The sequence below is a fragment of the Solanum lycopersicum genome, chromosome 1 (assembly GCF_036512215.1).
Source record: "Solanum lycopersicum chromosome 1, SLM_r2.1".
In the NCBI taxonomy this organism is placed as follows: domain Eukaryota; kingdom Viridiplantae; phylum Streptophyta; class Magnoliopsida; order Solanales; family Solanaceae; genus Solanum; species Solanum lycopersicum.
This window is the reverse complement of record NC_090800.1, coordinates 73,184,125-73,206,517: the sequence shown is the minus strand read 5'-3', so window position 1 is coordinate 73,206,517 and position 22,393 is coordinate 73,184,125. Positions and strand designations below refer to the sequence as shown.

The 22,393-nt window shown below is 30.2% G+C and overlaps 2 protein-coding genes across 2 annotated transcripts; one reads left to right on the top strand and one right to left on the bottom strand.

Annotated features, from left to right (window-relative positions):
- Window positions 1–7,754: 7,754 nt before the first annotated feature.
- Window positions 7,755–11,192, top strand: LOC101262952 (heat shock factor-binding protein-like). The gene is made up of 5 exons (XM_004229140.5): window positions 7,755–8,114; window positions 9,797–9,850; window positions 10,508–10,531; window positions 10,617–10,659; window positions 10,846–11,192. Exons 1-5 carry the CDS (start codon window positions 8,112–8,114, stop codon window positions 10,986–10,988), a joined length of 267 nt encoding a protein of 88 aa, XP_004229188.1. The 5' UTR covers window positions 7,755–8,111; the 3' UTR covers window positions 10,989–11,192.
- A 1,650-nt stretch (window positions 11,193–12,842) lies between these two features.
- LOC101263243 (rapid alkalinization factor) lies at window positions 12,843–13,250 on the bottom strand. The gene has a single exon (XM_004229141.5). It carries the CDS (start codon window positions 13,248–13,250, stop codon window positions 12,843–12,845), a length of 408 nt encoding a protein of 135 aa, XP_004229189.1.
- Window positions 13,251–22,393: the final 9,143 nt, after the last annotated feature.

Genomic DNA, 22,393 nt, shown 5'->3' with positions numbered 1-22,393 from the left:
AATCGCTGCCTAGATTTTCTTTTTAAAAAAATAGCGATTTTCTAAAAAAAAAATATTTTTTTAAAAAATGGATAATCTCTCATCTGCATATAAAAAATAAAAAAATATTTTTTTTAAAATCTATAATAAAATAAAGAATATGAAGAATGTAGTAAACTCACCAATGAAGCTAATGATTGGTGATGAAAAAATATAAACATTAACATTATATGACATTGTGGAAATATAAATAAGAAAGGTTAAAAAGTTAGAATTTTATTTGAACTCAAACATCATTTAAATTTAAAATTCAATATAATATTTTTTTTAGAAAGAAAATATTTTTGTTACCTTACTTATTCTTAATTTTTTTTAAAACAAAGCATATTTTCTTATAAGCTATATATTTGAATTTCAAAAAAATATTTGAAAATCAATAAAATTTGTTTTTCCTACAATTTTCTTTTAAAAAAAAATCACATTTTGCAAAATCCATGCAGTAGGAACAATTTTGCTTTTTCCGATGGAGGAAATCACTGTTGTTCCAGCGATTTTGCCGTTTTGATTAATATAAAAAAATTTATACCGTTTTGAAATTTTTGTTAATAGTGCCCTTTGGACTCAGAATTCAATAAAATAAAGTAATATACAAGTGTATATTTTATGCATCCTCAATATGAGGACTATTTCAGTCAACGATTGTATTCCTTAATACAACTATTAAAGAGAATAAAATAAATATTCATTAAACTATATGTGAAAGTATATATATTTGAGTCATTTTAAGTATAGTACTTATATCAGAACCAGACAAAGTACAATATAATTAATTATTGTATTTGCTCGATGAAAAATGGAGAATCCTATTGAGTATTAGAATATGAAGATCTTCTACATCATGAAATTTGACTAACTGGTATGTTGATACAATCTGATTGTATATATTGATACTTGCAAAGGTAAGACTTGCTTTTTCTTAGGTCACCGAGTAAATTTAGTATCATTTATATAGATATGGGCTAGAGTTTTAGAGTTGAGTAGCCTCCAAAAGATTCATTACAAGAAAACTGTGAATTACATGAGGATTTTCATGGGAATTAGTATGAAAATTCGCATGAAACTTATTTTTCTGCAAATTTTCATACTAAATTACTAATTCCAAAAAAAATCCCCATGTTACACTCTGCTGATAATGAAATCAAACTAGAACCAAACACACATTCTAAAGTCTCAATTCAAATTAAATAGAGTCCCACGAAATTTCAAATATTTACTATATATATATGGTTGATGGTTATCTTGCAACAATTACATTTCATATATAGAATTACTTGTAAGCTTTGATAAAATTTAAAAGGTTATACATTAAATGTCACAGTCCGTGAATTAGGGGTGGGGGGCCTCACATGCATGGATCTACGCCTATTATCGAACACATGCATAACAACTATGTTAATGTGACATATTGTCTACTATACTCAATCGAATATTCTAATAAAATATTCGTGCAAATATTCGAAACTTGAAAATTAATATAAACAAATTAAAATTTAATATATTAATTAAAAAATAGTTAAAAGACATAATAACGTTCTAGTGTAGGACATATTCTCCACCGTTTAAAACTGACTTAACATTTGGTGGCCCTCCTTTATTATATTAGAGACAATATATTTATATAATTTTTAATAACTAGAGACGATATATATATATATATATATATAAAGCCATTTTTTCTCAAAATGTATTTGTGATTGCTAAGTAGTTTTGTTGATTATGTTAGAGACAAAATATATATATATATATATATATATATATATATATATATATTTATTCTAAAAATAATAATTTATACATATATCTTATTAAAAACGACTTTTAATTTGATAAAGATTGGTCCCAGCATTAATATGTATTTTAATTTGTTCATTTTTTATAAATAAAAATAACAACCGGCGAAGAAGTGGAAGTTTCTGTTTGACATTAAATAGCACACATGCATTGTTTATTTATTTTATGTGGATTGCTGATCCGATTATTTATGTATATCAAATATCTATGGCTTAATAATACAGAGACAATTTTTAAAATTTGTTGAAAAGATTTATTTAGATGTCTAAATTTTAATTTATTCTAGTTGAAGATTGGAATATAGCATTTTTATTGTCAGCAGAGTGTCAGTTAAATAATTTAGTTAATGAAATAAAATATATATGTTATCACATTTATTAGTTATATAGATTAGATTCAATTATAATATGCATGTTTTTCTATGGCTTATTATAATGAACGCGTGTAATTTTTTTTAAAAAAGTGATATACGTGGTTAACTTGTTGATGTAATGATAATTTTTTCAAAAACAAAATTAACCAAAAATGTTCTAATATGAGCACTTTAGCATACGTTGAGGGTTAATATTAAATCAAGTGTCCAAATAAAATTTATTCATAAATTTAAAAGATTTTCTTTTATATATTAAGCCAATATATTTATTATACTAAACACTATTATAACATGAATTTGTTTTAAATACGTCCTCTATAATTTAATTAAAATCCATATATTAAAAAAATCTTATACTTAGACCGCATGTAAGATTATTCATAATTAAGTATATTAAAATATAATTACTATTAAAAATATACTAAAAACATAATAATTTTTAAAAATCTAAAACTAAGACATCGTATGTGAACATATAAATTTCGATAATCAATTTTTAGAAGCTTGTAATTAGCGCACCTATTCGAAGGGCTTGATTGTTATTCGCGCAGACTTAAGCAATTAAATTTAGTTTAATTAATAGATACGATATGACATGTATTTACTTTTATATAATCAGTTGATTCTTGTTTATATTCTTGTATTTGGAATATAAGAAAAGAAAAATATGTACTACGGTGTATATGCATAAATATATGTATTTGATATTAAAGATGCATTGATATATCCAATATATCTATAGATACATACATAAAAAGAAGATTTTTAGATGCAATAAGTTCTTTCGCATATATAATTTGTTCAAAAGGAATTGTTTCATCTTTAATTTCATTGTTGACATTTTTTTCGGTGAATCTTGAACATATATTATTTTTATCCTGAACATGTATCATTTTCACCCAAGTAAACTAACATGTTATTGAAGTTCATTTTATTGTGGCAATCAAGATTATTAATCATGACCTCAACTTCAGAAATGACATTTTCACAAGCGGTTCATTCAAATTTCTCTGAGATTTCATCTCCCAAACAAAATTTGCAGTGTCCAAAAGTATTTGCTATTGTCTCTTATTTAACATTTGTCCAAGCCGTCATTGCAAAATTGACAACATCCAAAACATTAATCTCGTCAACGGATAATTTAACAAAAGTATAATAAATTACAATAAATTATACACACATTGTACTTTATGTATAATTACTTTATTTTGTGTGTGTGAATTCAATAAGTATGATATATAATGTAATATGATACAATGATTAATTATGATATATAATTTAGTATGATACAATGATTTTGATGTATTTATTGTACATTATGTATATTATATTTATTTTTATGTGAATTCAATAAATATGATACATAAATTAGTAAGATATAATTATTTTTGATGTAATCAAATTAATCTTCGTTGAATCTCAAAATATTTTTTAAATTAATAATATTAATTTATAGATTAAATAATATCTCTATATAATAATAATATTTAAAAGTTTCACCTATATAAATTTATTAAGATTTATTGTATTTGATATCAAATATGCATCGATATATTCATGAAAAAAGAGATATAATTCATATATATATGTTCAGTATCAATTATGCACGTATCCATTCATCTCCTTCCAATGTTTGCAGAAGTTTTCATCATCCACTACAAGAAAAAGCTAATTTTGCGGAGGTTTAATTACGGAGGTTGCAATAATCTCCGTAAAAATATATTAATTGTGAGAGTTATCTCAACCCCTTTTGAGAAAATCATTGTCAACAAATATATATGAAGGCATAAAAGAGTAACTAATTCACTATGAATAAAAACATAATCAGCAAAAAAATAAAGCTAAAAATCTGAGTTTACTATGTGTAAACTAAAAAATCTTAAACAAAATATTATGCTATAAACAACCTCTGGATTATATTCTACCAAAAGTAAAACAAAACAAAACTTTGAATAACTGTCTCTCCAGACATCGTTTATAGTGTAAAACTCTACAAACTCCAAGTCAACCAGTAGATTAGAGACCTCTTTGTTATCATTTAGAAATGCATATATGCGACAAATAAATTTAAAATACATACAGATTCAGTAAAGCAAATCCACCATAAATGAGGTGGGATATGAATCAACACGGCCACTTTGCCTTTGAAAAGGTTCCGAATATGCTGAGAATTCCTTAAAATAGAAATGATTAAATAAAAGAAGAATTTGTAGCTAAAAAGAGAATGATGCATAAAGAATAAGTTTTAGTCAAAATTGATATAATTTATCAAATTAAACGCTTACCATTGTAGGATCTGCATTAAAGAATGTTTCACTGCTACTGAATTTCTCTTCGACATTAGTATGTGAACTGCAAATTAAGCAAATAATTGAAACATGTGATTTAGTCAATGAATACGCCTCAAAATTCTAAATTTATTGAAGTAGATTGAGAATTAAACATCGAACTATAAAATTACCTTACTCCATCGCCCTTTTTTATTATTTTGATTTCCCTTTTTGATTTCTGCGAAGAGTTTCTTTTAACCTTCTGAGAACTTTCTAAAACACCTTTTCATTCTCAAAGAATGAGGACGTCCTTTAGTAACCACACATGGAGGGTCAAGCAAACTAAAATTTTCCCTATGTTTACTTGAGTTCAAGTTCATATTTAACTCGTTAACTTGATCATCACATACATTATCATTCACTTCCTCATACAGAAGTTCATCTAGTTCTTTACGTAGCTACAACAATCTTTGATATGTATATTTTATAATGTTTTTCTGATCGAGTAGCTTGTTAAGAAAGCCTACGAGAATGCATCATAATGTTATTAAACCATATGGTGTGGAAGACTTCAGATTATCCACAAATGATCTTACACTTGAAATGTCATTAATTTTTTCTGTGATTGCATACCTTGTCCATCAATCCAATAAATAACATGGTGGAAGTGAGTAATATGTTTCTTTATAAATATCATAAGCACATGTCTACATAATATTTCCATGAACTCAAACTTATGACAAGAACAAGTAGCATTTTTCAATTCAAGATTCAATCTAACAATATATGCCGGTGTTTGTCTTTGAAACAAATGCACTTTGTAAATATGTATGCCATCCTCAACCTCAATTTTTTTTGAAATAAATTTTTGAGATTGAATCAACTCCTCTTGAAATTTTTGAAATACTTTTCTGGTATATATTTTGGCTGCTTCATCCTCCATTGGATATAATGTTTTCAATATAGTCTTTGAATGATTTGTCTTATAATCCTTTTCCCTTACTTAGTCATACGTAGCGTCAACATCTTAATTTATCATATTGTGTCACAAATACACTCATTGGTGTACTAGAGTTAAGATAATCTTTAAATTATTTATTTATACATTTTGAGTTGTTGACATTACAGCACAAAAAGTAGTTCGCACATATGCTGGAATCCATTTCTTGCGATTTGCATATATCCTATGCAACCAGTTATGTTCTTCTAAATTGTATATTTTTATGATATCAATCCAAGCAGTTTCAAATTTCTCGAGAGTCGCTGTACAGTGTAAACACTTACTAAACTCACTTTTAGAATCATCAAATTCGTGAAAAACATGACTTAGATATTCAGGAATCTTCTTCTCAATGTGCCACATACAAAAATGGTGCACACTATTTGGGAGCACCTTAGCAACTACATTTGTTATTGCAGCATCTTGATATGTGATTATTGTACGAGGGAAAATACCAAACATCACTTCTTGCCAAGTGTGAAGTAACCACTGAAAAGTTTCTTCTGTTTCATCCCAAAGAAGAGCACATCCAAATAAAATAGATTGGTGATGGTTATTAACTCCAATAAATGGAACAAAAGACATCTTATATTTGTTTGTCAAGTATTTAGGATAAAATAGGATGACATCTCCAAAATTATTGTAAGCTATTCTAGACCTAGCATCCACCCAAAAATAATTAGCTAAATGACCCTCTACATCTATGTGTATTGCATAAAAGAATTCGGGGCTATCAGATTGTCGCTTTTGAAAGTATTTCAACATTAATTGTGCATCTCCTTTCTAAAGACAATTTTGCCTTTTAGTGTTCAAATAATTCTATATATCTTGTCCAGTTAGATTGAGATTCTCTACATCTCCAGCCTAACTAATGCAATTTTATTCGGACGAATACCAAATTCTTTAAGAGATCAATAAGATTCTTCTGAGCCTCTGATTTTTTTTTTGATCGCAAGAATTTTTGACTATTGAGAGAAGCAAGTTCATGAATATTATTTGAGACAAGTCTAGCTATAACCCACTCTTCGTCCTCTTTCTTTGACATATATATCATTACTTTGCACCCTTCTCTAATCTCATCTCTTTGCTTATTATTTTCAAGATTTTTTTTGAACGAAATCCTTCTTTTGAATAAATGAACTCTTGACCAATAATTTATTTATCTTTTCTTGATCTACTAATTCGATTTTTACGCACACTAAAATCATTATGATGAGCATAACCAAGATAAAATTTAAAACTCATATCAAATGATTGAAATTCTATACCGATGTAAGGCTCTCTTAATTCTTGATCACCTGATTGAGGAATAAAAGGTACAACAACATTCATGTTACTTTCTATATCCTCCAACAATTCTTCAATTCCTTCTGCATTTTGCTCTTCTAAATTAGAGATTTTAAAAGTGTCCTGCAATACAATTATTAGATATTAAACTGATAGGGTAATTAAGTTAGCTTAAAAGTTTAAAATTTTTTCCACGGCTAATGTATTGAACTTTTCCAGTTTGCTGGAAAGTTCTAAAACGTATTCTTTATTAATCCTTGTCACCACAAAACATAAAATTCTTCATACATTGAAATAAGAAATTTTGTTTGAAATATATTTAATTTGTTTTGATATATTAACTTTAAATTGAAGCACATATAGTGATATATGAATAAAAGTCTGTTTCAATTAATTTGTTTGTTGTGTTGTTGATTGAATGAGAAGAGAAAACTAAGCTTCTAAGCTTGAAGCAATGAAAATACCTATATAAACACTTTTTCATGTTGCGAGAAAGACTTAATAAGTTATGAAAAAAAATATGCGAGAAAAAAGAAAGCTAATTTTTTAATTTTGGCAAGAGAAGTAAGAAGTTTAAACAAATTTGTATAATTAATTTAGAGTCCTAGTTACTATATAACACTCTTTTATTATTTTTATTTAATATAAATAATATTTGAACATATTAAAAAAGTTAAGTATTTCTAAAAATGAGGTACCAGTGTAAATCTCTTGTCCACCGTCTGTGCATAGTAGTTAAACTCTAAAAATTTTAAAATTATAATTAGTTTTCATAAATAAGTTGTAATTTTGACTAGTTTCATAATTTTTTCTAAAAAGAATGTCTCGATAGGGAATAGTCCAATATTTTAAAACACCAACGCAATATGAAAAAGTTTTATAGAATTTCTTAGAATACGAATAAGATAAAAAAACGCTATGTCGCCACTCAAGTAGAAGAAGGGATACTTGATCTATCCCGTCAATTTCACCTACAAGCTATTCATTTTAACTTATCTTTGCCTAGCAAAATACGTCTAGTTCTTCCTCCGCTTGCCTATCCCAATAGAAAAATAAACTCTCTTTTTTTAAATAAATAAATAAAAAGAGCTTAGATTATTAGTTCCTTTCTTACACATGAAAGCATAATTTGAGTTTTTAGATATTTTAATAATTGGATCCCTTAATAAAAAAATCTCCCTTTTTTTTCTTACACATGAAAGCATAATTGGTTTGGGGGCCCAGTTTTTGGTTATATCAAATTTCAAATATATTTGTTTCAAATTTTGAACCCTCGCCATTTTTGTGCTCACAATCTCTTCTCTATTCTCTCTGCGCCGATTAACCTGAAGCTTCTCTCGCCGACGAACAAATGGTAAGGATTCATCTCTCTATCGCTCTCAATTTTTTCCAGAAGCAGAATGTTAAGTAAATTCCTACCTCATTTTCTTCAGATTTAGGTCCTTTATTCCTATCGAATTCCTGATTTCCTGTTTTTACATTTCGCATCGCGATCTATATATACTTTATCGCACAACATAAGGTAAAGTTTCACTGTTTAGCTGCTGATTTGTTGTATTTTGTTCACCTTTTTGACATTTGAGACTCAAATCGTGCTTGTGATCAATTATTTTGAAGTATTAATCTAGTCGCAAATTTAGAAAACAAGGACGAGGGATGGATGGAGTACGAGTGTGAAACTGTCTAATTTTTGTCACGAATTGGATATTCATGACAAATAAGGTAGTGGTATAACGTACTGAAACAGTTTCAGTATGTTTAAATGAAGTAGAATGAGGTTCTTATAAGAACATAGGGTTGGGAGATGAATTGAAGTGTTATTAAATGTTTTATATCTTTGATCTGTTGGATTATATGGTAGCAAAATAAGTTAGAACAATGTTTTAGTAACGGCGCATAAAATGTGGCGCATGTATTGCTTTGTTTAAGCAAATAAGAGAGCACTTCTGTGATGTTTGTTAGGTGGGAGTCTGTATAAGAGGAAGGTTTAAGAATACATTGAGGGAGAGGGATATGATAGCTTCTTTTGAAGTTGGAGATATGGATATTTGCTTTTGTTTTAGTATGTAAAATAGAGCTGAATCAGCACAATGTATGAAGATTCATATGCATGTGATAGGATTCACTCTATGTTCTTTGGGTGAGTTGCCTATATTTGGGATTGTTTGACACCCCTAATAACAACTTTTAAACAAACTCCACCTACTTACTCAACACTCTTTTGACTAGATATTACATAACAACTCACATAAAACTGCACCTTTGTTGTGGTGATAACACATAGTTTGGAGGCTAAACTGTGTTACTTTGCATTCTTGACTGATTAAACTTGGATTTATATGATTTTACTAATAAGCTCGGGCTTTGTGTACTTTGAAACAACTATCGTGGTAAACTTTCTTGGCACTTAAGTTGATCTACAATCAGTTGAGTCGAAGCACTAACTTAGAAAATGGCAGCGACTATTAACTCAATAGAACACCAATTGGCGTCAACAACATGCTTTGTTAAGAGCCACTATAGTCAAAGTTTGATTTACATATGGAAGGATGTCCACAGTAACTTTTGTATTAACATCATTAATGTACTAGGTCTGTGCAAAAATAATTTTAGAAACATACATCTCAAAACGTGGTTTTCTCCTTAGCATTTTTGTTAGGTATAAGACAATACCTAGACTCCAATTAAACTTCTTAGTATCTGTATTCAGCAGCATTATCTGTGGGAAATTATATTCACTAATTCGTTAGTTTACATCTTTGTCTGTCAAACATTGATCAGAAATATAATTGATTAAGAGAGGGCAGAGGTTTAGGATTATTGTGCTCTGAGAACTTCTGGTTCTGTTCTTCTAGCTGAAAGCTAGTTTTTCTGGAAAATAAGATAAATAGTACAGTAACAGATATTTGGATTTTAAACAGAATTTGTAATATGGAGGTTTGGAAGATCAGTTACATACATTTCTACTTTTCTTTTGCTTCATAAGCTTCTTAGCTTAGCTCCCTTTTGACCCATAAGAATTGAATCTTCTTGCAGGATGGACATGATGCAGATAACACAAAGCAAAGCACCGCTGATATGACTGTATTTGTAAGTTTATAACTATATGGATTTATTGATTGATGTTAAACACTGGATTTTCCTGTCTTGGAGATTTTTTATATACGAGTAGAAAATATTGAGAACTCTGGCGCCTTTTATTTTTATTTTACATAATATTGGTCTGAGAAAGCTTAAATGTAGTGACATGGACGGTGGGGATTCACATAGTCAATCCCAACTTGGATGGGATTGAGGCGTTGTTGTTAATTTTGTAGGTTATAGATTGAGGTTTTACCTTAGTCGATACTCAATGATAATCTGGAAAGGTTTATTATCCATATCAATCTGCTAACCTCTCTGGTACTGAAGTTTGAGTCTTAAAAGTTGGATCCAAGGAGTCATTAGTTTTCATTGTGATATATTCATCATTAAATGTAATCTTAACATGCTAACCAGGCCACTTATAATCTGTCTAAATTAAAATTTAAATGTGGCTTTATGATGTTAGGACAATGTCATCAAAACCAATTGTGATACGATTCTTGGTGGCTGACACATGATACATTTGGTTGTGTGCTAGTTCTTCCTTTATTGGCCTTATAAACAGCTTAGTGTTATTCGCCAGTGCGATGTTGTGTATGACATCACAAATAAACACATCTATTTTTCTTGCTAACTTTTCCTACTTCCTTTCTGCTCTTGCAGGTACAGAATCTGCTTCAACAAATGGTGAGTCTATCTCTCTGCACTACTAGGGTCCTTAATTAGTTTTTATTTGATATATCTTCTAAAATGGTTTGTTCTCTCTTTGCAGCAAACCAGGTTTCAGACTATGTCTGAATCAATCATCTCAAAAAATATCCTTTTCTGATCTGTTATTCCTTGTTATCTAAGTAACTAATCATTGGTCTTAATCTAGTTTAATTAGTGGGTGCATCAGTGTCATCTAATAAATGAAGTAGGTTGTATATAGCATGTCATATCATACAAAGTATCTGTCTTTGTTTTGTGAGATCAATTTGGAGTCCTTGACAATGCTGCACTAGATGATATGGGAAACCGAATTGATGAATTGGAGCAGAGCATCAATGATTTGAGAATTGAAATGGGCCAAGAAGGTTCTTCATCACCTTCGGCCGCACTGAAGTCAAAGGATGACACAAAATCTGCTGATGATTCTGCCTAAGACGATGCATCCAGGTGGTTTATGTGGTGTTTGTTACGACTGTTTATCTTTAAAAAAGAGTGTTATCCTTTTCTTGGTTGTGTGCTATGACATCTGCTATTGGTCATCGATGCGATTATCAATTTAACAGTAACATTAGCTTTGTTTTAGATATAAATCATATGATACATTTAAAGGGTGTGTAACAAAGGGTTATTTTTCTGAGATTTTAGAAATACATCTTATCCTTGTTCAAAAAGTAAAAAAAGAAGAAAATATTTGCGAATTGTATGAAAAGGAAGTGGGCATAAAAAGAATGAAGGGAAATTGGTTGGATCACAGTTGTGAATGAACTAGTGTATGGAAAAGAAGATAATGACAGGATTCACTTGTGTATTGTCTTGTCTATGAATGAGTAAAAAGTAAAGTGAGTTTACTCGTGAGGTTTGAATTTTGATTATAACACCTGTCCCAACACACACAAATCTTTTTTTCCCCTCTTTTTCTTCTCTTATTAATGTGGTGCACACATTCAGATATTAAATGCATGTCTATGCGTAGATGTGCTATATTCCACATTTTCATCATTTATGTCCCCTTTGAATTATTGGGATCCAAATAAATCTATTTCTCCCTTCTTCCGGTAAAGTAAAATTCACAATTGTGCTCTAGTTATTTCTAGAGTGTATTTAGTCATGGGTATTATATAAAGGGTAAAACTTATCTGTACGATATGTATACACCAAGCTAACATGCTTATTTATTTAAATATGTAATTTATTTTATTTAATCATCATTAATTAATATTTGTTTTATTTTATTAAATCATGTAATAATGAAAATTGCATTAGTTTGATATAAACACTCGATATAGATAAAAAAATTTCATATAAACCCCTCATCAAAATGTAAATAAAATGAACATACAAACTCCTTTTAGGAGCCTTGTGGTAGATGAATAAGAAATGCGTTATAATTTTTGCATAAGTACGTCTGATCATAGAAAGAAAATTAATAAATAATACATAATTCATTCACAACTAATTACAATATTACACAACCCTAACCAGCTACTGAGACTCCATAAATTAAGAGTAGCTAGTAACTTTACCATTCTAATGGATACTTTTCAAAGCTAATAATTCTCAGAGCAAAATAAAAAAATAATATTATTTATATATTCATTTTGAAAAATAATAACAAATATTAAGTTACATAAAGACGTGTAAATAGAAATGGAGTAACTAACAATAGATAACTAGGCTATTTATTAGAGAAATAAATAGAAACGGCAGAGCTATTATTTATATCATAAATTCGATGCTAAACTTATTGACAAACATTTAAAATTGACATAAACATTTCGTTTACGCATCTAAACTTAAGGTTATTCTAATTAAACGTTCAACCTATCAAAAAAAAAAAATCATATCATACATAGAATAATATCAAATATATCTACATATTTGCACATTAATATTTATCAAACAATTGATTTGCTATTCCAACTTAATCTCAAATAGACAATATTATGAAAAATTGCCAAAACAAATAACCACAACTTAATTATTATCCCACCGAAACAATTAAAAAAAATTCCTCAACAAGTGCTAAAACATCATTTATTTCAAATAAATAGTAAAGATTATAGTGAGTGACATGATAAATTAAATACTATTACAACATCATCACACAAAAAGCTACTTCTCTACCACAATTCACAAATACATTAATAATAAGTAACCATACTGGATAATAATGATAGTAGTAAATAGATCACACAAAGCTCAAAAAGAATTTTTTAACTTTTTTACCACTCTGGTAAAAAAAAAATGTAAATACAGTAAATCAAGGAATTTACTGTGTAGAGGGTTTTCAATGACGGCAGCGCGTGATGGCACTGCATCCACGTTGATAAGGATTCGCCTGAGCTCCGGGACGGCAATTGTAGTACGAAGCTCCTCTCCTTGAACACGGCACTCTGTTACTACTAAGCGCGCCGTAGCTAATGTATCTCCGGCGGTATGCTAACATGCGCCGGCTGCTCTCCGATTCCATCCCGAACTCATTCTCGTCTTCTTCAGCCAAACAGTCCCCGATCGAACCGTCGCAGATCGGTGAAGAAGAAGAAGATAATGTCATCGGAAAGTAACTCAGCTGGTGGGACCCAGTAGCAGCTACTGCCGCCGCGGAACCAGCGGCGGCCGGAGATAAAAGCGCTACAATAACGACGGAGAAAATGGATGAGATGAAGAAAATAGAGAGAGATTTCACTTTCGCCATTTTTTGGGGTAGGGGTTAGGGAAAGGAGGAGAAAATTAAAGGAGATTTTTGATAAAGAGAGAGAAAAGTGGGATTGGAGTAAATATATAAGGATTTAAAAGGGTGTTTTCTCCTCTTCTTTTTTGAGATGTGGAATAATAAGGGGAGAGGCATGTGATTTTTGTCATTTTGTTATGTAAATAATGCAAAGGGAAATTTAGGTTGGAGAGGAATAATGATTTTAGTATATGGACAGCTATAAACCTCAAGTTTTATTTATTTCTTTTTTGGTTAATCTAGATTCTCTCCTAAGGTTGTTATACAGTCAATATTATTTATTTATTTATTTATTTATTAATATACAATCCACACATAGATATTCTTGTGATAAAATGCTTCTAATAGAACTTTCAAATTCAAAATAAGATATATATGTCGTGAAAGAAAAACTTAATAATAAGGGAGTATTTGTTAAGTGTTGAAAACAATTTCGATTGTCGAAATTGAATTTATAAGTAGTATAAAAGTATGACATTTGAGCCTAACTTTATTCTAAAAGTTAGCTCACGAGAGAGGTTTATCCAAGTCCATATAAGGAGATCAATTTTTCATCTCTATACTACTGATGTGAGACTTCTTAACACTCTCCTGCATGCTCAGACCTCAACGGGAGCATGAACAATTCTAAATGGGAGCCCAACATCGGTGAATAGCAATTTGGGATAGGCTAAGTCTGATACCATATAAAGATATGACACTTGAACCTCATTCAACCCAAAAGATAAGCTCATGAGAGAGGTTGATTCAAATTCAAATAAGGCGACTAATTTCTCATCCCTCTACTGATGTAGACTTCTTAACAAGTTGTTACGTGTTTGGGTAAAAAATACTAAAATTGATAGTTATAATAGTAATTCTAGTCAGTCGTTTTAAGATGCCCAATATGTTAGAAGAAGAATGAGGGTGGAGTATGATGGTTTTGTAATGCAAGAGTAAGGGTGACATTCAGAATTACAATAACTATGTAGAGTTATCAAGCTGCTATTTAAGTTACATTATAAAGAGTTGAGAGAGAATCGTGGAAACAAAGGTGAGGAAGCATATGTATATTTTAGTTTGAATTTGTGTCAGGGGTGTTTAACTATATAAGCCAATCAACTGAGGTACTAAACTAATGGAGCAATACAAAGAGTAGAAGAAGAAAGACTTCACATGTTTATTGATCTAGAATAGGCTTATGATATAAGTTCAAAAAATAGGTTCTACAGAAATGCTCCTTTCGTATGGCATAAACCTGGGCTATTATGGACATCTACGATGGAGCTAAGACCTGGATAAGGACAATTAATAAGGACTGAGAGCACTTTCGAGTTGTGAAGAGGTTGTACCAAGGATCAATTCTTAGTCTATTTTATTTGCCTTAATGATAAATGGATGACACATGAATTGAAAATGAGGTGTTATGGTGTATATTATCTGTATATGACATAGTATTAATCGATCAAATTGGAATAGAGTTAACACTAAGTTTGAGGTTTGAAGACAAACCTTGAAGTAAATCTTAAGGCAATTAAACAAGACCAAGCCAATATACTTATTGCAAGTTGAGTGAGAAGGAAGGCTTGATGCACAAGTTATCAATACGAAAGGAAGTTTTAAGTATCTTGAATTTATTATCTAAAGTATCTAAGAAGTTGATGATGATATTACACACCATATTGGAGAAGCGTGGACAAAATGAGGACACACATTTGGAGTCTGATGTAATAAAGTGTCACTAAAGGCAAGTTATATAGAATAGTGGTTCCACTGACTATGTTGTGTATTGAGCAAAATGTTACTAGTCAAGAATTCTTATGTTTAGAAAATGAAAGTTACGGAAATGGTAATGATAAGCTTGATGTGTAGGTATATTAGAAAAGAAAATATTAAAAATGAAGATAATCGGGACAAGGTAGGAGTGACCTTGATAGAAAAAAAAATGTAATTAATGAGATTAAAATAATTAAGATAAAAGACTAGTTAGGTAATTGAGAGTTATCTCACTATTCTTTCATACTAGTTGTTTAAGAATTACTCTTCAATTTCTTGTTATTTCATTTGTGTTACTATTTAATGTTTCTTGTACATCAAGCATCATATTATTTTATCTTAGCTATTGTTCCTTTTTAAATATGCATTGTAATGTTCCTTTAGCAATTTGTCTTGGCTTCTTTCAATTTCATTTTTTTTATTGATTTGTTATGCAGTACTTTTAGTTGAGTTAAAGGTCTATTAAAAGTAATTTTTCTATCCCAAAAATACATGTTTCCCTTCAAACACACTTATAATAATTATAATAAGCGGTGAATGTATTTGGTGAAAAAATTGACGATAAACACTTTTTCTATTAAAACAACTAAAATATCCTTAAATTTATTTACACCAAAAGTACTAAAAATGGTAAAGTTATTTCAGCTTAAAATCATAAGAAACTATATAAGCTAATCAAAGATTACGGCACAAGTAAATTTAATCATAGTTATATCTTAATACTACTACTTTATTAATGAGCACATTTGAGTATTTGACCACATTCTGTCACGAATCCGATAGTAATGTGTGACGCTTAAACTGTATCACTTGATAAGAGAATAAAAAACTAACTCAAATTACGCAATACTTTATAAATAAAAACAAATTTAGCTTAAAATAAAATAGTTTGGTTAACTAGAGATTTGAATCCTCATAAACTCAATCAATAGTCAAAACATTTAACGTGTAAATAAATCGCCACGAACTGTAAGTCGTCATAATCAAAACACTAAAATAGTCAAACTAGGGTTGGAAGAACTAACATAAAGCTAAAACTAGTGTGTCTGAAAAGATGGACAAGAAAACTAGAAGAACTCATAGATTCTTGAAAGATGTAGCTCACTCTTGGATTCGAAAATTAGGCGTCTCTCAACTGTGGACCATGCCCGCACGCTTGAGCAGTGTAGCCATGCTGCCTACGGGGGTAGCGCCAAGAAGGCCAAGCCGGATGACTAATTTAGTGGAGCCCGTCCTAGCCTAGGGATACTCAGTGATGGATTGTGTGCACCCATTAACAGTCAATGGACAGTAAGAACAGAGTCAGCATCTACTATACGTCAACAGACCAGGTCCCTTGACTCAGCAAGAACAGTAGCTGAAACAAATTTAGAAAGTAAATGGTTGTAAGTAAAACTTGCACAATGATTTTACGTGGAAGCCTCTTTTGCTCAAGGGAGTAAAGCCACAACCTGTTGCACATGATTTTCAACCGTCTTTACTAATCTTCTCTAGCAAAAGCGAAATTCGGTTACAACTAATGTGAGAAAAAGTTATTAATCTCACGATCAAGTAATCTACCTATTACTTGAAGAGCCTAAGCGCATACAACACCACCCACTAAGCTATCACCCCTTGATAACTTAGACGTTCCTAAGCGGATACCATATCACCCACTAAATCACCACGCTCCGGATGATTTAGAATTTGCTAACCGGATACCACACCACTCACTAAACCACGTAACTCTAGATGACTTAGAATTTGAGTAAGAAACAAAACAATGTTGCCCACTAAATCAGTTAACCTTAACTGATTTAGACTTTTACAAACCCAAAACAGATATCTGAATCCTTTATAAATTAGAAAAAGATTTACAATGTAAGCACGAAAGATATAATACTAAGACAACTAGATAGCTTGCAGCTCTATCAGGTCTCTATTGCTCTTAGGATGACACTTCTTGAAGATGACCTTTGCTTTTTGAGCTTCTGGATTTTCTGAAATCCAAAACTTTATTTGCCAAAACTTAATGTTTGTGTTGTTGGAGAAGAGACTATATTAAAATGAACACAAACCTTAGGACTTGTACACAGAGACTTGTTGGCTCTCCCTCTCTTGAATGAGTGAACATCATATGTTGTTTGTCATGGTGAGAGTATCAACCATAAAGAGTTATCAACAGTCGGACAAACAACCTCTTCCATTCTAATTGATTTGGTACGTTGGTGCCTTACCTACCACTAACAAGACAGCTTTACAATTGTACACCATTATGTATCAGATGGAGAGAACTCTGTCAGAGACCAGGTCCCTGCATTTGTGAGAATCATCAAAACACCTAGAATATAACACTCAAGACTGGTTACGTCAGAGGTTCCAGCCAAGGCAGCTTAGTCACCCATTTCAGGCATCATTGTAGTTATCAAAGGGTGACTAGCACCATCAAGGTGGTTATAGTCCCGATCTGAGTCAGGGTCGAGGTGGATTTCAGAAAGATTTGTTGGTCCCATTTGTACAGAGCTAATATCTAGTGGAGTTTTGAGGATCGGCGCGAAGACGTCTGTGACTTATCTTCGCGAGGCTACATGATGCCCTTAGGGAGTTTTCCTATTTTGTATCATTTTCTTGCGTTGTTGTCCAATTGGTTTCATGGAATCTTACTTGTTTCATTGTATCACACGATGGCTCGCACAAGCAACAGAGGTCGAGGCCGGGCAGGCGTTAAGGTCTCGTAACAACAACTAAAAAATGTCATGTACTCAGCAAGGAAAAGAACAATTATTTGTGTAGAGACAAATGTTAATGTCTAGTTCTTTCACGAAACTCAAACCCAAGTTGTTAGTGTACCAACGTGGTACCAGAGCCAACCAACAATCACAAACAATCATGCACAATTAGATAGCACAATGAACAAGACTGCTTGAAAACCGCAAGTAAAAATCACAAGTTTATTGCATGAGATTACCTACATGATGGCATTCCGTATATTTTCTACCTTGCATTGCACAAATAATATTATGTAGCAATAAATATACATATATGAATAAGTCACAAAACATACAACCATTGCCATCACATACAAGTCCCTTGAAAATTCTAAATAACGCGAGCTAGCTTCCCCTAGAGAAGTGTTGTGGCTTGTTTTTTTTTTTTAATCTAAAACAAACAATGTATATATATACCAACAATCAATCACTACTGACCTATTAATTTACCCGAATTATTAGTAAATTCTTACCTTAGACCAAAATATGATCATCTTCCCCAACTTAGGGCTCCTTCCCACCACGGAATCATGTCAAAACCTTCCCTAATACCAATAACCTAGAAGGCTTCAGAATCAATGCACAAGGTTGGGGAGTCGAATTCTTACCCTTATCGACATGTTTTGTGGGAAAACCGGTGTTAAGTACCCAAAATCGCCCCTCGCAAGTCCAAGAACTTCAAGTGCAACAAATAGGAGTTTTGAGGTTTCTGCACTAAAACTCGATTCGACCCGCTATAGCGACACCAGAATAACAACAACTAACCTCGCTACAACAATCTCTACACTTTTTAACCCCCTCCCGCTATAGTGGGATAGACAAAAGTTCAAAAACTCCAACTTTAGAAAATGTCATTTTTACAACACAAACTCTTTCCTTGATGTCCAGACCTATACCTTTCACGCCATGTTCAACTTCGAGAGTTCTACCTTCCCGAATTTTATTCCGGAAAGCCATATGGACTTCTTAATTTGGCAACAAAAATATACCAATCAAACCTCAAAATCACTCCCTACCCGTTCCAGGATAGCCGTTGACCTCATCTAGCCCGAACTTCATATGAGGTTGGCCTAGTAAAAAATTTTAAGTCACTTTTGGCCAAAGTGTTTAGTTTTCTTGTATAAATAGAGGGCTTTCCCTCATAATAAAATCACCCCTTTCCTCTACATCTCTCTCTCACTCTTAATTCCGCTTCCACTTAAATTGAGGCTTTCCCTCATAATAAAATCATCCCTTTCGTCTACATCTCTCTCACTCTTAATTCCACTTCCACTTAAATTGGAACTCATAACGATCAGTTCAGATCCTTGCACACTATTTTTAATTCTTTTTTTTTTTTTAGAGTTTTATGATCTATATTTTTGATATGGCGTTACATATGTTTTTAGTATCTAAGATAATTATTTTTTTGGAAAGCGACTTTAAGGAACAAATTATATTCCTCCTTGCTTTGTGGAAAATGTTTTTGAAAGCCAGCCATATTACCAACATATAGTAAAAATATATATGATTCAACGTCACTATAATAATCATCTTTTATGACCATATTTCATTAAAAGGATAAAAATATTAAATATAAAAATTGACCATCATATTATGTTTTCAGAATCTAAATATAGAAGTTCAAAAAATTAGAGGCATTAATATTGGGGAGTGGGACACCAATTAATTTAAATGGAAGAAGAGGAGTACAAATAATGAGCTGTGTTTACTAATTAATGAAGCAATTGTTGGTACACGTGTCTTGTACTCAATGCATATATTTATTCTTTATTTATACTTTTAAAAAATGTATATACCTATTCGCCGTTTTAGTCATTGAGTTAATTTCGGCTTTATTTGCGGCATTTTTTTAAAAATAAATAAATATATAATAATAGTAATCTATTACCAAAGACTTTAAAACTAATCTTATCTTGGTTATTAACTAACTTGAGACAATGAAAGTGGAGGTTCAAGATCTATCTCCTCCTATTAGCTTCACATGATCTATCTCCATTTTAACTAATCAATTGGGTGTTTTCAACGTTTGAATATATGATTTTATGTTGATTTCATCTTATGAGATGTGATATCATATTATTTATAAATCATGACATAAAATTATACGAGAATAGTACCATATTATGAAATGAGTTATTTTAATATAAAAATTGATTCATGAATTTATATTTTGTTAAAACAATCTCATATTTACATTTACTAACCACTTATTTCACATGTAAATAACATTTATAATCACATCATTACTTTTTAAAAATATTTCACTGACATAAAATTTATTATTCTCACCAACATATAGTCACAACTCACGCTTCACGATTGTTGAATAATAAAATATTAAGAGTCCGTGAAAGGTATCTCATTTATACTCAAATATATTGATGAAATAATTACTTAAGTGGAGAACAAATAACTTTGTAATGATTTATTATATGATTTTTGTTTATTTGATAATATTGAATAAACAACTGGGGCTATTTTAATAGTTTTAGAATTTATGAAATTTTTATGTTTATGACAAAAATATACAACAACAAAATTTCATATCACATGTCCAAACAAAACTTTAATTTCATTTCATGATACCATATTGCATGGTTAAACGGACTCCAACTATTGAAAGTGGAGGTTCAAGATTTTCTAAAACTATGAAATTTTATTGATAAAATTAGTACTGAATTTTAGAGTAGTATTTAAATTTATGATATGTTGACCAAGTCAGATTGATTAGTCAAATTGAATTAATATTTAAGTTCAAATTATATAACTCAAATGAAGTTTAAATTATATTTGAGTCAGTCTATTAAAGTTAACAAGATAGTTAAATTCATGCTTTTCAAGCCTACGAATTTCTAAAATTTACTTGAGGACCAAAATACCCCAAAATCCTAAAACCTATACAAGTGATCTTTATAAGACCAAAAAGAGAGGAAGAAGAGAAATACATAGAAAAACTCCGCAAATCTTCCACATATATACAAAGGATTCTTTCAAGAACAAGTATTCATTTCAAGAACGAAGTAAAGATTCTTGAGTTGATGATTATTAGGAGAAAAATCATAGTATAACATCTATTTTCGTAGATTTCATAAAGATCGTAATCTTTGCACAATCATTCGAATATAAATATTATTCTTTACTTGTTATTCCCTTTGTAGATTGCTATATTCCAGTAACAAAACTAAATCGCTTATCATAATCACATTAATATCAAACATAAAAATAAAATATATATATCATCAAATGATGTAGCACAAAGGTACTTTAATACAATGAAATGTATTAATATGTAAAACAAAATTGACTATATTATATAGTACACATATATAATAGGCATAATATATAAATGGTATCATTAAGCTTCAAATTATAACTTTAGTTTTTAATTTTGACAGTGCACAAGAAGACACTTTAACTATCCGAATTTTAAACAAAAAACACTTGATTATTTCAGACAAAACGTATGATACACATATGCTCTGATGTGGAAAAGTGAACCACTAATTGCTATTAACTAACTAAAATAAATACACCTAGATTTTAAAAAATAAATTATAATATAGAATAAGGTGAAAGTGAAAACAAATTCATTTTTAGGAAAAAAAATAGTACCTCTTCTCTTCTTCCTCTAAAAAAATCCTAATTTAAATTTCTAAAATTCATGCTCCTTATATTCAAATCAAAGAAAAAATTGTTAAGATATTTGTTGAAATTTCATATTTGGTTATTAATTCTTCTTTCTCAATTTAGTCAAGATATCAAGCTTGCAACATTTTACAAACAAGAATTTGCATATTGTTGGTCAAATGTTCAAACTAATATGAAAATCTCTAGAGGAAACTAATGTTTCAATTTCAAAATTATTTAAGAGCAGCCCATAAATATGGGAAAACATGAGAATCAATGAACTTCTCCTTCTTTTATTCAGTTTGAAGTATATTTATACTTTAAGTTGTCAACTAATTAATGAAAAAAACAGGGTGTTTTGTGTATTGTGATTGTCATAGTGAAGAGAACTACAATTATGAATTTTTGAAGGCCAAAAAAAAATTTACAGTGCTAAAAAATGTTATGTAAAATGGTGAGTTAAATTGTTTGATATATTGTCTTAAATGATTTTTTCAGAGATTTTAATCAAGTTTAATAGCAATCTGATATCTAATCAAAAAATGTAAGGAGTCCTTTTAATTGTAGATCGGATTCTTTGATTGAGAGCCTTCGAACTTAAGTTGCATTCAACTTTTACAAGTATATACTCACTCCATCTAGCAAAAAACATATGATAATTTTTTTTTTCACAATAATAAAAAAAGTAATTAAATATCACTTACATTTTGCAATGAACAACAAATAATGCAAAAAAAAGGGGGAAATTGTTGAAAAATTAGAAAGAGGGCTTAACTATCCTTTCAGTGTTTTTTTACTGTTGAGAGCCTCGATTTAATTTGGGTGTATTTCACACAATTTGTCAGGTAGGATCCGAGTGTTTTTTGGCTTAAGTTTTGGATAATTAAAATGTTTATTTGTGTACTGATAAAGTTAAAGATCAAAGTTATAATTTGAAATTAAGTTAAGAGTTCAATTTATGTATTATATCAATAT

Coding starts and splice junctions, on each gene's coding strand:
- LOC101262952 (XM_004229140.5), top strand. Junction 10,532..10,616: donor AGAATCTGCTTCAACAAATG/GTGAGTCTATCT, acceptor CTCTCTTTGCAG/CAAACCAGGTTTCAGACTAT. Junction 10,660..10,845: donor TGAATCAATCATCTCAAAAA/ATATCCTTTTCT, acceptor ACAATGCTGCAC/TAGATGATATGGGAAACCGA.
- LOC101263243 (XM_004229141.5), bottom strand. CDS start 13,250: ATGGCGAAAGTGAAATCTCTCTCTATTTTCTTCATCTCATCCATTTTC.